Source organism: Magallana gigas, chromosome 2 (genome assembly GCF_963853765.1).
Source record: "Magallana gigas chromosome 2, xbMagGiga1.1, whole genome shotgun sequence".
Classification (NCBI taxonomy): Eukaryota; Metazoa; Mollusca; class Bivalvia; order Ostreida; family Ostreidae; genus Magallana; species Magallana gigas.
The window spans coordinates 16,812,376-16,831,213 of record NC_088854.1 but is presented as its reverse complement, the minus strand read 5'-3'; the positions used below and the strand labels follow the sequence as shown (position 1 = coordinate 16,831,213).

Genomic DNA, 18,838 nt, shown 5'->3' with positions numbered 1-18,838 from the left:
GAATAATTCTTGTTAGGCAAAAATCAAGGACATTCACAAAAAATAAAACTTATAAATTTATTTTAAGTCAATAAAAAAATAATGAAGTGTTAAAATCATAAATCATTTTCTGAATTATACATAAAAAGATTTTGCATTGAATGGACCTACTAAAATACGGTCAGAACCCCATATCAGATGCCGTTTGTTGGGTTGTAACAGTTTAATGTACTATCATGTCACAAGTTGTTGATTAGCGTGTTTCAGAACTTTTTTTGAATTCAACATGAATTGTAATATGTAATGTTGTAAGCAAAAAGACAATTCTTCAAGTTGACATAAATCGAGGAGGGCCAAAAACCCACTGAACCGAATTTTGAAGGAACCTACACGTGTATCTTGTAAACAGGTAAACAGCAGCACATGGATTGAGTTAGCCTGTTAGGGAGATTAATTTTCTTGATTCTACTTGTATGATAAGTCATTGACTCCGGTTTTGTTAAAATAGAAAATATGTGTAGAAAACATCTACAAAAAATTCTATTGGAGAGAAAAAACCCATTTATCACATGTGTTCATAACAGTGTTTAATGTAATTTATAGTGATGGTCAGTGACATGTATTCAACTTGCTGGGATGTAGAACAACAAACCTTCAGTAGCTGACTGGAACCCACTTGACAGTGGTGTATGTATTATATTTTGATATGCTGTTAACTATTATTTGGCTTAATTTTTTTTGTAAATACTTGCATGTATTAGGCAAACTCAATGTTAATCTTTTCATAATTTCAATTGTGATCAGTTAATGTGTCTATCTGGTATTCAACACCCCTAGGAATGTTATTGTTATTAAAATTTTAGACCACATGGTTTCATTTGACCTTTCAATTTCGTAGTAAAAATTGTACCTCGTTTTTATAGTCTATTTCACAGTATCTAGGTTCTTGTAGTCATATATAAAATCTATAGGATTATTGTTTTAAACTTTATCTTCATTAATTGGTGAATAAAATGTGTTCTAGAAATAAATGTGACAAAACAAAATTTAGTTTTTGTCTGCTGTTGCAACAACTAACACGCTTTAAAGAGATCCCTCCTGATGATTAATTTTCGATCCGCGCCTGACCTAGTAATAACATCAATAGGGAAACAGACTATACTATTTTATGCAGAATGTTCCTTGAAAATGGCTTACTTGATATATATGGCACGCCAAATTCACAAAAATGAACTTAACATAGTTTCACAGTCGATACACTAGGTTTATCAGCTGTTTAATATAGTTTACGGATCCTAAACTATAGTTAACAATTCGTTAACTATAGTTTTCATCTGTGAAACTATATTTCATGAATGTAAACTATAGTTTGCGAATGATAATCATAGTTTATCTATCTGTAAAAAACGTTTACAAAGGATTTTGCTGATAAATATAGATTCACATTTGTTAATTATAATTTACAATCATAAACTATAGTTAAGAGTTGTTAATTATAGTTTCGCAAATCATGAAACTACATTTATCAGACAAATTCACAAAAATGAGCTAAACATAGTTTCACAGTCGATAAACTAGGTTTATCGACTGTTAACTATAGTTTACGGATTGAAAACTATAGTTAACGACGTTTATCTATATTTCATGTCTGTAAACTATAGTTCACGCGATAATCTATGTTTCACGTCTGTTAACTATAGTTAACACTGAAAACAATCATTTGCAATTGCAATCTGATAAATATAGTTTCACCATTGTGAAACTATAATTAAGGCCAGCATTTTTTTATTTTTAGGTTTACAAACAACAAAATGATAAAGTTCCGTAGGAGGAGGAAATAAAAAAAAAATTAAAAATCTCTTTTGACCTACAATTTTTTTTATTTTTTGGTTTACGAACCACAAAATTGTAAAGATTATTAGGAGAAAGAAAAACTTTTATGACATCATCTTTATTCTAATAATATAATAAATGACAACTTCATGATAGTGGAGTGTAACTGCATCAAGTGTAGCATGTGAAAAGTATGTCATTGGTGTAACATATCACTGAAATAGTACATTAATATTAGACATACAGCTTTGATATTACATGTACATATAGCAATGTCAGGGGTGTGCAATTACAAAATTTGGCCGCAAACTTACTAGCCCAAGATTCAAAGTTACTAGTCAGACTATTGTCGGACATGTCAACATTTCATTTTAAACAAAACCCAAAATGTTATGTACATAAAGTCATAATGTGTTCTCCTGTATGATTTAAGAAATGAAGATAATAATTTTTCTATTGATCGACGTATCAAAGAAAAAATTGACCGGAAAACTTCATCAATGCGCGTAGCACAGAAAATAACGGAAAATGCACAAACAATAATATGATTTTTTTTAATTCACTAGGCAGGTCACTTTAAAATGTGTTCATGAGAATAGTTACTGCAGAAATTTATAATATCTTTAATACATCTCTCTCTCTCTCTCTCTCTGTAAAATAATTTTTTAAAAAGGCCAATGAATACATATGCCAATTCAACACAAAAAGAAAGGGAATCATTTTACAGTGATGTACTTGAAAACAGCTGCACAGGTAACTATCGAAGCCATGTTCAATGAAGTGTGACTATCTCGTCTAGCCACTGGTCAACACTGTCGGTAAAACTTCAAAGAATGAAACTTACAGCAGAGTGTTTGTAGAAGCTTCTCTGAAGAATGTAGCACGAGAAAAAGATGCGTACGAAATTTTTAGGCTATCATGACACAAAAAGAGCAGATTTTATGCCTCTGTGTTAACAATGACGATACTTTTTTCCTACTAGGAAAAATTTGCTGTCGGGGAGAAAAAATAGATCTTTTTTGTAATTTTATTTTTTTTCTAAAAATTCAGAAAACCGAGCGGCGGGTTTGTAAACCTAAAAATAAAAAAATGCTGGCCTAATGACTCTAAACTATAGTTCACGAATGCAAATTGTACAAAGTTTATCTGATAAATATAGTTTCACAATCGTGAAACTATATTTATCAACTCTTAACTATAGTTTACAAATGTTAACTATAGTTTACAGATGTTAATCTATATTTATCAGCAAAATCTATTGTTAACGTGTATTTCCAGACAGAAAAACATAGATTTGCATTCGTAAACTATGTTTAACAGATGTGAAATATAGATCAACGTCGGTAACTATAGTTTTGGATCCGTAAACTATAGTTAACACCCGATAAACCTAGTTTATCGACTTGTGAAACTATGTTTTGCTAATTTATGTGAATTGGGCGTGCTTTAGATTTGTAAACCGTAGTTTACTGATCATAAAACCCTATTTATCAGATAAACTATGTTTAACAACCGCAAATAATTGTTTTAAGTGTTCACTATAGTTTACAGATGTGAAACATAGATTATCGCGTTAACTATAGTTTACAGATGTGAAATATAGATTAATGTCGGTAACTATTGTTTACGATCCGTAAACTATAGTTAACAGTCGATAAACCTAGTTTATCGACTGTGAAATTATGTTTTGCTCATTTTTGTGAATTTGGCGTGCCATAGATATACTAAGTTTTTATGCAAAGCAGACACCCATTATTTTTTTTAAAACATGGTATTGCACACCACACACACACATCAAATATGACTATGATTTTATTAAGCAACCCAATGTTTATATTTTCAACCACTCTACACGTGGTTGAACACAAACAATAACTCTGTTCTGAATATTATCGTTTAATATAAATAACTGCTAGATGGTGAAATAAGACATACATCTTAAAAGCTTTTCACGTTTTAACATAAATCAATGTAAAATATGATATAAAAAACGACCAGAACTTACGTATTTTGAGAATATTATCCGAACACTTATACTTCCGCTCGAAATTTCACAGGAACTGAACAAATCTCGGTGAAGTCTCGTGAACTTTCATTCGAGCACCTCTGGATTTATTACGTATTTATCAACGATAAAGAAAACATTCCAAACATATTCCTAGGGGTGTTCAAGGATGTGGCTAGAATTTAATGTAATAAAAGTGACTTTCAGCAATATTGCCCTGATTTGATTAGGGGCTGCTGAAGGCTACCATGCAACTATGTATGGCACGCCAAATTCACAAAAATAAGCTTAACATAGTTTCACATTTCGTAATTTGATGAATTAGGTTTATCTACTAGTTACTATAGTTTACGAAGCGCAAACTGTTTTGTTAACATTTTTGTTAACTATAGTTTTCATTTGTAAAACTATATTTCACGGTTGTAAACTATAGTTATTAACGAATAATAATCTAAGCTAGTTTATCTGTGTGCAAATAATGTTAACAATTAATAGATTTTGCTGATAAATATAGATTCACATCTGTAAACTATAATTTGCACTGGTTAAATATAGTTAAGAGTTGTTCATCATAGTTTAACAATTGTGAAACAAATTTTTATTTATCAGATAAATTATGTTTTGCAATTGCAAATGGTTGTTTCACAGATGATGGCGTTAACTATGGGTGACAGATGTGAAATATAGATTAACAGCATTAAGTAAAGTTTCAAAGATGATAAACTAGGTTTATTGACTGTTAACTATGTTTAATGATGCTAATGATGTTAACAATACTTTTAGTTTATGAACTGTAAACTATAGTTAACAATTAATTTGCAAACCGTAAACTATAGTTAAGTAAACGATCTGTAAACTATAATTAACGATTTGTTTACTGTAGTTTCCATCTGCAAAACAATATTTAAAAGTTGTAAACTATAGTTTTCGAATGATAATATGCTGAAACGAATGTTCTAATATTTGCCAATGAATAGTAAATTTCTGATATTCGAATATATATCTATATAGCATTCGAATATTCGATCACATGTTTCACACCCATATTAAGCACTGTAAACTATGCAGCATAGGTTATTTCGTTACAATGGAAAAGAGAAGCTGGAAACATTTTACTCTGAACGAAAGTAAAGAGAAAGCCATCTATGACTGCCATGCTTGGTAGAGTCTATTACTTAACCTAGTAATAGACTCATCCACCATGCTTGTTTACATTGAAAGTAAAAGCAGGGTTTACATCAAAACGAATACAAACATTCTGGATTTTTCAATTCATATCAGACTCTGAAGAAATACTTAATTTGCTTAAATGTTTGAACGAGTGTAAGCTACAGAGAGTTAATATCGAAAGGTACATCGAAATTTTTGTTTAAAAAAGATACCTCAATATAATTTGTTTTTTTTAAATTATATTTAAACAGAACATTTCATGAATTATGAGCATTTTTGGTTTTCTGTTTAATACTATATCAAAAATGGCGGAAATATTTGGAATGACTTTCGAAGTTACATATCAGTCTCATACAAGAGTCAGGACTGCAGTATATTATTAAAGAAGTAATTAATCTTTTGATTGTAGTTGATGGAAATTAAAAAAAAAGAATTAAATATATTATTATTTGCATAAAAAATAAATGCGCACCCAATTCAATGGATACTAATGCATTAAGATTCAACTTCGAATTGACGTGTTTAAGCAGTCTACACATACACCCACTTAGTAATACAAACTATCAAATATGCTTAATACCATTCGATTCATATTCGAATATTTGTAGGCACTCACAAATATTCGAATACTGATTTATGGTATTCGTTTCAGCACTAAATGATAATCTGTCTGCAAATAACGTTAAACATAGATTTTGCTGATAAATATAGATTCACATCTGTAAACTGTAATTTGCATTCGTTAACTATGATTATAAGGATGACGTTTACTCAGAATGAAAAAAATTCCACTGATGATAATGAAAAACCAACTATTGTGTGTTATAGACCTTACATGGTAGTGTTATTCTTCACTTTCAAAAAAGTAGGTCAATGACCTACTTTTTGAGTTAACGGCCATTGAATATTTTTTGAAAATTTGAGAAAAATCCATAAAAATTTTAAATTATGATTGAGATTTATTTAATTGGGATAAAAATACAAATTGCTTAACTCTTTAACAAATGAAATACAGTTTATGAATGGTAGTGACATTAAATAGATACAAAGCATTAAGTTTTTATTCACAATTTTTATAGATATTATAGCCCTGTATCAGTTTTCAAATTACAGAGTTGTCTCTAAAAATTGATGTAGAAGGGAGAAATAAAAAAGTAGAAGGGGATCTGGAGGTCTAGCTTATAGCTAGATTGTGATTGAAATGAAAAAATAGCCGGGTAATTACGTCACTTTAGGTGGCCCGGGAAATTCCCCGCCTCCCGGGTCTTAGAGACATTGCAACCCTGAATTACTACCCATTTTTGATTCAATATAACAAAAAACTGAATAATGATAATGCTTAAACATTTATAGTATTAAACTAAGTATTTTGACCTTTCTCTGCTGGCATAAAATTTATTTGAGGTCAATGATCAAACTTTTGAGACATGTGGTGTCTTTTATCATTTTTAAGCATTTTTCAATATTTTTGCAGTGTGTGCCATACGATTATCTAAATGAAAAAGCAAGATAAAACCAACAGAAAATATGCAAAATTATGTTGATTAACAAAAAAAATCTTAACTTTGAATATTATAGTAGCTACCAAAAATATTTCAGTGGAAAACAAAATCTGAAAAATTTAGTCCAAATTTCCTCTGTTTTGCTTAATTTAGTAAAAATATTGATTGTTATATCAATAATAATTCATTTCATAAATACTTTTTGTATTTAAAACAAATTTTTCTCATGAGATTGAACTTTAAAACTATCCGGATTTGAGAACTCAAACCTTGCATGCATGATTAAACATGCATCCTTAAGAGGTTTATAATCATAGTTTCAAATACATGAAACTTTATTTATCAGATAAACGATATGCTTTGCAATCACAAATGTTTGTTTTTTAGTGTTGATTATAGTTTTCACTTCTTAAACATAGATGTTCATGTTAAATTAACTACAGTTTACAAATGTGAAATATAGATTAATGGTGTTAACTATAGTTTCACAATTGATAAACTAGGTTTATTGACCATTAATTGTAGTTTATGAACCATAAACTATACTTAACTGTTAACTATAGATTATGATTGTAAACTATATATAGTTAATGACTCATTACGTATAGTGTTCATTTGTAAAACCATGCATATTTAACGTTTAGGTGCATGCATGAGTATTGTGGCCCATTAGCCTCTTATTTAAGCTTAGTGTAGGCACTGAATTGTCAAATGGTAGCTACCTTGTTTCTTATTTTTTGCTCAGTAGGCATTAAATGGCATGCAAGGAATAAATTTAATTACCAGGTATTTATAATATAAAACCCAAAGGACTTAAAACATAGGAGTGTACTTCTTGAAGGACCCGCATACATTGCAAGATCGAAGGCTTGATATGCATGCAAATTCAAATATTCTTAACAACGCTAAATTGACCAAAGTTATGTTGCACAAGAGTTAATTATAAAGAACAAATCATAAATCAATTAAATATACCCTTAAAACAAAGCATATATATAGGTGTTTTATACATGTTATAGCTATGTATACAAACAATTGATAAGCACCATGCATGTACTGTTAGGTGAGGTACACTCGGGGTGAATTATATACAATAAATGATGTGTATTCACTACCAACACTTTATTTAACAGGTTAAAAAAACAATGAATAATCAAATATGTTTAATTTAGATTATAGAGAAATCAGAAGTAGATTTGCTCAGTAATTACATGTACGGTATCGATAAACGACAAAAATTGAGACAGTTTATTTCACTTTGAGAGACCAAGAGCTACTTTATAAGTAATGGAGCCATCAAGAGTCACCTGTAATCACAAACAAATAGAACTTGAGGTCTTTTAACTGAACACATTCAAAGGGCTTCTATAATTGAATGCAGACACTTGAAGATTTACCTGCTTAAAAAAAATTAAAGAAATTAAGACATGACATAAACATCTTTATCTTCAAGGGCTTAAACATGTTAAAAATATCTTCTTCAGAATGTAACTGCTACATTTTGTAGAATTCACATAAACATGCATAAAGCAAGTTCTTTTAAAAATATAATGATCCAATTATGATGCTTGTTTCAGAAGATATAATTTGTTTATCTTCTGATGGAAAAAACATTTATATTAATTTTTTTGAAAATGTTTTTTTGATTTACAGTAGATTTTTTGTAACAAAGTGATATATCAGGTAATTCTGAATTGGAAAACATTATTGCAAAATTAATAATATTTTGTTTGCTCGAAGTGAATGTGATACATACTTCATTCAATGCTGTTTATTTCACCACACACAGTACAGGTCACAAAATAGGTAACATGTACATTGTTGTGCATTCTGTTGACCTGTTTCTGTTTTGGAAATGTATAAAACAACAATTCATTATCAGACAGGTCCATACCAGGACTGTGGACTTGCATTTAAAACAGCTAGAAATCAACTTAAAAAATACCAGCACGTCATTCTTATAATGTAAACAGCTAGAAAATAAAATTACTCAGTCTGGTACATTCATTCTGATTCAGACAAAAAATAAAAATATTGGATATTTGTAATATTTAGACCATGGCTGTTAATGTGCTGGGTCTGGTGGTGCTGCTCCTCTTTTACCTGGTCATTATCGTGGTCGGCATTCTGGCGGCCAGGCTCAAGAGGAAGAGGAATGGGAGCTCTAGGATGGAGGAGGCCATTGTGGCTGGGAGGGATATCAACGTGGTTGTAGGGATCTTCACCATGACAGGTAAAAATCAATGCTTGGTTTCCATTATAATGCTTGAAAGCTTAGAGAAAAATTCTCTATGAAGATGTAAAATGTCAAATGATGATGATGTGAAATGTAAAATTTTGCCTTAATTTTTTTTAATTTTCAAATTTTTTTTGAAATGTATTACAATCAGAAGTTAATTGATCATTTAATTTGTATATTTACATGTATGAATTTTTTTTTAATTTTCAAATTTTTTTTGAAATGTATTACAATCAGAAGTGTATATTTACATGTATGATACATTGTATTCATTAACTAACATCATTTTGAAATTCTCAATTTTATGATAAATGCATTTCAAGTAATTTAATTGTTTACATGATATTTTAAGTAATTTACTTGTCCAATGTTATTGATAATTATGTCATCCCTAATCTTTTGTTACATTCAGTTAATGATTCAATCTTACTGTAACACTGGCCTTTTCATTACCAGCTACAACAGTTGGGGGAGGATACATCAATGGAACAGCCGAGTCCATTGCATCGAGTGGGATGGTGTGGACTCTAGCTCCATTTGGTATTTTCATTGGATTGATCCTAGGTAAAATAAGAAGCCAAGACAGCTTATTCAGTTTAAAAAAATACTATGTCATTTTTGAAGCTGATTACATTTTTGGCCTACCACACCTGAGTTCAAGACTTAAGAGAGCTTTGTAAAATGCCTGTCATACCCTGGTAGTTTTATCCTTGTTTTAATTAACCTTTTACATTTGCATTGTCTTCACCAGAACCTATAAGTTAATTTCAACCACCAGACTCAGGAAAAACATCCTCAAGTGTAATGTTAAAGAAAGGCAAAGCCCACTTCCAAGGATAGATGAGAATTAGTTGGGGTTATTTAAAAATCATCTTCAAAATCTCACGGACAACGATATCAAGAAAACTTACACATAACTTAAGCTTCTAATAGAGAGTAGAATCTTGTTTATTTAAATCATGACATTTATAGGGGTTTAGAAATAGACCCACATGGAGGTCAAAGTTCATCATAAAAATGAACATTAAAAATTTTTGCGTGAAGATCATAGAAGCTACCGGTACATCCTATGATATAAATGGAGCTGTAATTTATCAAAGAAAGATCACAGTAATGGAGGATGACTTTTTGTCTTTGATTAAATTACTGTAGATAAAGTAAAGCTTGTTTGCTGCTGGGGCCAGATATTGACAATGTTGCTCATTTTAGCAATGATGCCCATGGGCCTCTGTTTATTAAAGCCATGTGACTGACAACTCTGAACCTACTGGTTTAATTAAATAAATGAATATAACTTTATCTTCACAAAAATCTCCTGTATACATGAAACCATAATTAAATTGTTGTGATTTATTCTTTTCAATGATAAAATATGTTCTCTGTTCCTACAATGTATACAGGGTACATAATGTTCAAAAAACCTACCAATGCAAGTACATGTATGACAGAAAAATGCTGATTGCTTTAGGTGGTGTTATATTTGCTCGTCCAATGAGAGACCGTCAGTACCTGACCATGTTGGATCCCATCCAGGAGAAGTCTGGAGCTCTAGTGGTGGTTCTGGTCTACTTTGCTACACTGTGTGGGGATGTGTTCTGGACGGCCTCCATCTTAGTAGCTCTCGGTAAGCTTTGGAGCACCATTCTTCTGTATCAGTTTATGAAAGTTCATGTATTACATATACTCTCTTTTGATATGTACATGTTCATTTTGGATATTGTTTTTCTTTTATTCTAATGCTTATACAGTAAAAATTCACTGCTACAAACCAATTTTTTTTATCTGTAATATCATACTTTTTACATCTAATAAGAAAGGGTTTATATAATTATACCCCCGTTCCGAAGGAGAGGGGGTATACTGTTTTACCCTTGTGTGTCTGTCTGTCTGTCCGTCCGTCTGTCTGTCCGTCTGTCTGTCCGTCTGTCTGTCCGTCCGTAACAAAAATTTCTGTCGCATTTATCTCAGCAACTATTTATCGCAGATGCTTGAAATTTTAACACAGTGTTTGTTAAGGCATGCCATATCGCGGGATATATTTTTGTACCAATCGGACGTCAACTTCCTGTTAAATGACGACTTTGCTTATTTTTTAACCAAAATTTTCAAACAAATTTTCGTCAAAGATTTCTCAGCAACTGTTTATCGCAGATGCTTGAAATTTTAACACAGTATTTGTATAGGCATGCCATATTGTGGGATATATTTTTGTATCAATCAGACGTCAACTTCCTGTTAAATGACGACTTTGTTTATTTTTTGCCAAAATTTTCAAACAAATTTTCGTCAAAGAATTCTCAGCAACTATTTATTGCAGATGCTTGAAATTTTAACACACTATTGGTTTAGGCATGCCATATTGTGGGATATATTTTTGTATCAATCGGACGTCAACTTCCTGTTAGATGACAACTTTGCTTATTTTTTAACCAAATTTTCAAACAAATTTTCGTCAAAGATTTCTCAGCAACTATTTATCGCAGATGCTTGAAATTTTAACACAGTGTTTGTTAAGGCATGCCATATCGCGGGATATATTTTTGTACCAATCGGACGTCAACTTCCTGTTAAATGACGACTTTGCTTATTTTTTAACCAAAATTTTCAAACAAATTTTCGTCAAAGATTTCTCAGCAACTGTTTATCGCAGATGCTTGAAATTTTAACACAGTATTTGTATAGGCATGCCATATTGTGGGATATATTTTTGTATCAATCAGACGTCAACTTCCTGTTAAATGACGACTTTGTTTATTTTTTGCCAAAATTTTCAAACAAATTTTCGTCAAAGAATTCTCAGCAACTATTTATTGCAGATGCTTGAAATTTTAACACACTATTGGTTTAGGCATGCCATATTGTGGGATATATTTTTGTATCAATCGGACGTCAACTTCCTGTTAGATGACAACTTTGCTTATTTTTTAACCAAATTTTCAAACAAATTTTCGTCAAAGATTTCTCAGCAACTATTTATCGCAGATGCTTGAAATTTTAACACAGTGTTTGTTAAGGCATGCCATATCGTGGGATATATTTTTCTACCAATCGGACGTCAACTTATTGTTAAATGACGACTTTGCTGATTTTTAAACCAAAATTTTCAAACAAATTTTCGTCAAAGATTTCTCAGCAACTGTTTATCGCAGATGCTTGAAATTTTAACACAGTATTTGTATAGGCATGCCATATCGTGGGATATATTTTTGTACCAATCAGACGTCAACTTCCTGTTAAATGACGACTTTGTTTATTTTTTGCCAAAATTTTCAAACAAATTTTCGTCAAAGAATTCTCAGCAACTATTTATTGCAGATGCTTGAAATTTTAACACACTATTGGTTTAGGCATGCCATATTGTGGGATATATTTTTGTATCAATCGGACGTCAACTTCCTGTTAGATGACAACTTTGCTTATTTTTTAACCAAATTTTCAAACAAATTTTCGTCAAAGATTTCTCAGCAACTATTTATCGCAGATGCTTGAAATTTTAACACAGTGTTTGTTAAGGCATGCCATATCGTGGGATATATTTTTCTACCAATCGGACGTCAACTTATTGTTAAATGACGACTTTGCTGATTTTTTAACCAAAATTTTCAAACAAATTTTCGTCAAAGATTTCTCAGCAGCTATTTATCGCAGATGCTTGAAATTTTAACAAACTATTTGTTTTGGCATGCCATATTGTGGGATATATTTTTGTATCAATCAGACGTCAACTTCCTGTTAAATAATGACTTTGTTTATTTTTTGCCAAAATTTTCAAACAAATTTTCCTCAAAGATTTCTCAGCAGCTATTTATCAGAAATGCTTTAAATTTTAACACAGTATTTTTTAAGGCATGCCATATGGTGGGATATATTTTTGTACCAATCGGACGTCATCTTCCTGTTAAATGAGTACTTTGTTTATTTTAGCCAAAATTTTCAAACAAATTTTCCTCAAAGATTTCTCAGCAGCTATTTATCGCAGATGCTTGAAATTTTAACACACTATTTGTTTAGGCATGCCATATTGTGGGATATATTTCTGTACCAATCGGATGCCAGCTTTCTGTTAAATGTCGACTTTGCTTATTTTGCATATTCACATCAGAGCGGGGGTATCACTAGTGAGCATTGGCTCACAGATATCTTGTTTGTTCTAATCTGTAAATGTTTAAAAGCCATGTTGGTATCAGAAAGGATTGCCAATTAAATACATGTACAGAATTAAAATGATAAACATAATCACAAAGCTTAATTGATATTATGACTGTCATATACTTATCATAGATGTGTTTTTTTATGCTGTTAATGCATTCTCACAAAGGATAAAAAAGGCATTTACTAACAGCTTAAATAAGTGTGTTCTGACTTCTAAATGCTAAAAATCAATTTTAAAAAATCAATTTTTTTTTTTTAGTTTTGCCTTTTAACTTTTCATCATTTAGCTTTGCAGGATTTTGGTAGACAAAGAATCTTTAATGAATGAAATGATGACATTATTTCCTCTGTGTACATGTATCTACACTGGTATGTAAAGAGTGGCTGCTTGCACCTACAGAAGTGATGTGTTTATTGACAGGGACCAGCCTTAGTGTTATTGTGAACATCCCCCTGAGTATAGCCATTGTCAGCTCCTCAGCAGCTACCATCTTTTACACCATGTTTGGTCAAATGATCTCTGTCGCTTACACAGACATTGTTCAGCTCATCTTCATCATCTTTGGTTTGGTGTGTATTAATTAACATGGACAACTTCATACCTGTGTATATTCTTTAAAAGTTATCTTTTAAATGTCAAAAATGAATGACAGCATTCCTTTTTTATGCTAAATATTTGATTTTTAGGTCACATGAGTAACTTAGAGGTGTGTTCAACATTATCTGTACCTGCAACACAAATTTTGGCGAGCGCTTTCTCTGTTGAACACGCCTCTGAATACCTTTTCCAATCAGTCTTTCCTTCATCAGCGTTGTGCTTTAATATTTTAACAAATACCTTTCCATATGTACTCTTGGTGCTTGTTTCAAGGTTTATAAAGTGCCAACATGGACATTTAGACTCCATTACTTTAGCATTGCTAATATAATCTTGAAAAACAGTTGAGATCCTAATCGCTAAATCATATACATTCTTGCTGGCAATTGCTGCTCACATCAAGATATTTAACTCTCCAAATCGCTTGCAAATCATATGATTTAACTAAGCTATTATACTCATGTTATCTACCGTACAAAGATATTTGCTGCTCACGAATTGATGTCTATAAATCTGATGTATTATTGCGTTTGTGATATACTAAATGTCTATCCTATGGATATTGGGATAAGTTTATATTTTGTATGCAATTTAGCTATCTCTCATCTGGAAAATCAGTTTTTTGTATTAATTTATATAATGCAGAATAAGGAAGAATAAATGCAATTTTTTTACAGCCATTTATTGCCGAAAGTCAAAATAAACCTCTTTTCTTTGAAATCAATTAAAAAGTGAAACAATATGGCATATATAGAAAGAGTAATAGAAAGCTTTGCATGGTGAAGACATGTGGTAATTTGCTACAAGCTATACATACATACCAGTCAAATGATGTGCTTTAGGACCCTCTACTTGATTTATTTATTGTTGCAAAATTTGAGTCATATAGTTTCTCTGAAATCTAAAATGCTGTTTTGTTGCTTTGATATCAGTACTGAAGATACTGTTTTGCTTAGGGTTTGACACTGCCTTTCATTCTGACCAATCAAAATGTTGGCAGTGTAGCGGCATCATCAGATGTATGGATTGGACAATTTGACCCAAGCATCACCAGTCCTTGGATTGACCTATTCATTGCTATGGTAATGCTCATTTAAAATGATAATTTTTGTCAGATTAATAATTTTCATTGAGTTACGGGGAAAAGAAACTACTTAAATATGTAAAATTTCAAAGATAAAAGGATTTATCATAAAAGCATAGCATAAAAACTAATTAAAGATGTAAGCATCTAAAACAAAATATATACTGTAAACAAGGTTATTTTTGCCCCATGTAATTTTCATCCTTCTACACTTGCAAACAGTTTCCCACATTCTTGAATTCACTCAGACGTGTTGCAAAAGAGATAACTTGAGACATTGAAATTCGTAAAGTCTTAAATTCGCCCGCTAACAACGAGGGCGAAAGGGGTGAAAATAAAACGGGGCAAGCATTTCTTGTATGCAGTAATCAAGTCAGCCATCTGAAAAAACTACAAAGTCTGGTATTTGGGCTCCACACAAATTGTTATTTCCACATTTAGATTTCTCACATGATTGTGTTATTGCATTTTTTCAGATTTTTGGAACCATTCCCTGGCAGGCCTATTTCCAGAGAGTGCTCTCTGTCAGAAGTGGTAGACAGGCCCAGCTATTGTCTGTGGCGGGGGCATTCAGTGCTTTGATCCTGGCCATTCCCTCAGTGGTTATTGGAGCGGTGGCAGTGAGTGCCAGTAAGTCATGTACCGTAGGACTGTATCTGGGTAACAAATAAGACAAAGCCAGGCAAAGGGTCAGGATATGCTTATTATCAGATAATCAATGGAGCAATTTATCTATAAGATCAGACTGAAAGAGAATTAAACTATAGTCTGTCCCAAGATATTTATGCTGCACATTTGGACGATTTTTAATAAAAAATACACTTACCTGTGAAAGAAGTGCAATTGAAATAGTTGAAAGGGATATTTTCCAAGATAATTTCATTGACACATTATCATCTTTCACTCGGAAAAATTCACAGGAACGAAAACAGATTCCTTACGGAGATTTATAATGGGGAATGTTTACATCTTTTCTCCATTCGGAATACAGTCGGAATACATCGCACAATATTTCAACGTTATCATCCGGGCTTGCTGCAATGCAAAATCTCCGTAGACATCACATTTTTTAGCATTGTATTGAAACCTGATAAGCTAACAAGGGCGTTTTGACTGAGAAATCTTGGAAATTTTTCATACTTTTGAATGAACATCGTTTGAATCCTGAGGTATTTATAAATATCAAACAATTAAGCCAAACGTGAATCCAAAATATCTTGGGACAGAGTATAATGAAATTGCAGACCTTAAACACATACTCACATTTTTTAAAGAATTATTTCAATAGGAACTCTGGTTTTTTTTCATAGAGGGAAAAAGATTTATGGGGTTGATTTATGTTAAGTGCATGGAACAGATTATCTTTGATTAGATGGATTTATTTAAAATTCACTATTCTGTACATTTATATGCAAATCAAACAAGCATAAAGATAAACATTGTAAAAAAAAAAATTTAATTCAATTTTGCAGTTACCTATATACATGTACTTATCCATTTTTGATATTCTTTGTAGATTGGAGCAACACTACACTTGGTGCCTCCCCAATGGCATTGAATCAATCAAGCATGACTCTGCCCTATGTTCTACATGAATTCACACCTAACTGGGTTGCTATTTTAGGTATGCAATATGCTGAAACATGCAATTCTTTTTTAATATTGCTTACATGGATCTAGAATTCATTAGCATAGTGGCTCAAGATGAAAATATTTTGGGATCAATAAAAATCACAGTAATAGTACCTATCTAAGGAAAAAGTAACAGCTGACTTGAGATTATTGTAATTATTGACTGAATGGATAGCTGTTAGAGGGAGCCAATATTATTTCACAAATTGACTGAAAGCAACATTAATAATGATCCAAAATGACTATTAAAATTATTTGAAGATGATGATAACAGTAATAGGGACTAAAAATACAGTATCATTATTCTAATTTACAGTAATTTTGTAGTTGACTGAAGATTGGTGACAGTAACCCAAATTCACATAACCTAAGATTACATTGACAATCAGTGCTAGATAACAGTGATATTTGATATAAAAAAATTTACATGCATGTTCTTTGTAGCAGACCAAAGTTAATTGTGCTAGTTTGCAACAATTTTCTACTACAATAGAGTAAAATTGTTGTACCATCAGTATGGCAAAATCAATTTGCGGAATTGTACATGGATATCTTATGTTATTTTTAAGGTCTTGGTGCAATTTCTGCAGCTGTGATGTCCTCAATGGATAGTTCAATACTTGGCTCAAGTTCTATGTTTACCAATAACATCTATAAAAAGATCATTAGAAAAAAGGTAAAACTTGCAAAAATGGTGGTTCTGCGATAAAGGCAATAACATATATAACTATCAAGAATATTTGTAACTGATATTATTCTAGGTGTATTTCTTTGTTTTTCTTTTTTCAGCATGTACAGTATGAGTACACGACTCCTATGCTATTTTGTATGATAAGTTAAAAATCTAGTTATTTCCCATTGTTGGACAATAGCTAGCTATCTTTAGTTTGCAAGTTAATATAAGAAAATTAAATATTCTTAAGTTTTACCTTTAACATGATATTAAATATCTAAATGTATATAGATATTAAATATCTACATGTAAATGTTGCTTATTTTGCAGGCCCAGGACACAGAAACCCTGTGGGTACAGACTGTCTCAATATTCTGTGTTGGTACACTGGCTACCCTGGTCTCTCTCTTTGTACCCATAGTGTATGGACTGTTTGTCTTAGCAGCTGACATTGTCTTTGTGATTGTTCTACCACAACTGTTTTGTGCTGTTTTCTTCAAGAAGACCAATGTTTACGGAGCTATCCCAGGATTCCTGGTTGGAACTCTTCTTCGGATTGGTGCAGGGGAAGTCCTGCTGGACTGGCAGCCATTTATCGAGTATCCAATGTACAGCAAGGATGATGGACAGCAGTTCCCCTTCCGGAGTTTCGCCATGGTGATCTCACTCATTACCATAGTGACCCTGTCATTGACTGCTGATTTAGTCAGACAGTACTTGTGTAGGAAAACACAAAATAACAAATACCATGTCAGTGAGGCGGGAACCAGGGAAGACCCTAACATAACAAATGGCTACTCCTCCAGTCACCCTCTTATGTCTTTCTCTAGAAGCTGAGTTGTACTGAATGATAGCATTTAAAAAAAAACACTGGGGACAATTTTACACAAATTCAAGTTTTGAAAATATATAGTGTACATGTAGTCTGTGCTGGAAATCAGAGTGAATGATTGTAACGTTATTTCAAGTACTAGCACTAAAAACATTATGACATGAGGTCACCATATTATTCATCAATAGTTTATACAGTTTTACACACGAGGTCACCATATTATTCACCAAAAGTTTATACAGTTTTACACATGAGGTAACCTAATTTTTCATCAAAAGTTACACATATAAGTGTTCATGATTTTTTTTTTATTGCATATCAAGTAATCATGAAATCTTTTTGATGATATGGCATTAAACTCAGATTTATATACATGTACCAGGTATGGTTTTTGGAGGTTTTACAAAAAGTACTGCCACTAATATTTACATTTTGTGGAATAGGTGTATCATAGATATACACTGAAATGTTTAATGTTTGTCATGGTTTACAACCATCACTGCAAAACATTTAAATCCTGTCATAAATAGCTAGTCGGAGAATTGTTGTTTTTGGTCAATATTTTATTGCATTAAGATTGTAAAAAATAGCTATACTTTATCATGATGGGCATTCCATCTCATGCATTTAAAAATAAGTTACTTGATATTTTTTTGTCCATATTTTTATGTGCACAAGGATTGTAGAAATACTAGTAACTATATTTTGATTATACTTTGCATTCCTTTTCATGCATTATGAAGTAAGTTATTTCAAATTATATTTATACATACAACTAGCAGGTCAGATTAAGACTAACTCCTTATCCCTTACATGTATTTTTTGTGCAACTGATGCGATAATGCTCATATATTAAATTTGTATGTCTTACAGTTACTGCCAATCTGAATGTAAACACCCTCTCTCTCTCTCTCTCTCTCTCTCTCTCTCTCTCTCTCTCTCTCTCTCTCTCTCTCCATATTCACTTCAAAATAATTCAATCAATTGTTCTTAAGTTGTAAAATTCATTGAAATACAAAAGTTTGTTTATCTATACAAACATGTAGTATGTAACAGTTTATGAGGCTTTGAATTTTAGTCAGATTTCCTACTTTTTAATTGTTGTATCGTGTATTCATTTTATTGAACCTTTATTTTGA

General features: G+C 31.6%; 1 protein-coding gene across 2 annotated transcripts; it reads left to right on the top strand.

Annotated features, from left to right (window-relative positions):
- The first annotated feature begins 200 nt into the window (after positions 1-200).
- LOC105318547 (high-affinity choline transporter 1) lies at positions 201-18,425 on the top strand. Of its 2 annotated transcripts, XR_010710826.1 has the most exons (12): positions 201-388; positions 583-666; positions 8,545-8,722; positions 9,185-9,292; positions 10,197-10,352; positions 13,302-13,450; positions 14,435-14,560; positions 15,039-15,192; positions 16,079-16,186; positions 16,764-16,870; positions 17,198-17,864; positions 17,910-18,425. XR_010710826.1 is itself a non-coding variant. In XM_020063410.3 (11 exons), exons 3-11 carry the CDS (start codon positions 8,548-8,550, stop codon positions 17,702-17,704), a joined length of 1,590 nt encoding a protein of 529 aa, XP_019918969.3. In that variant the 5' UTR covers positions 201-388; positions 583-666; positions 8,545-8,547; the 3' UTR covers positions 17,705-18,425. The 2 variants fall into 2 exon arrangements, 1 of the variants encoding a protein (XP_019918969.3); XM_020063410.3 differs by having other exon boundaries at positions 17,198-18,425.
- The last annotated feature ends 413 nt before the right edge of the window (positions 18,426-18,838 follow it).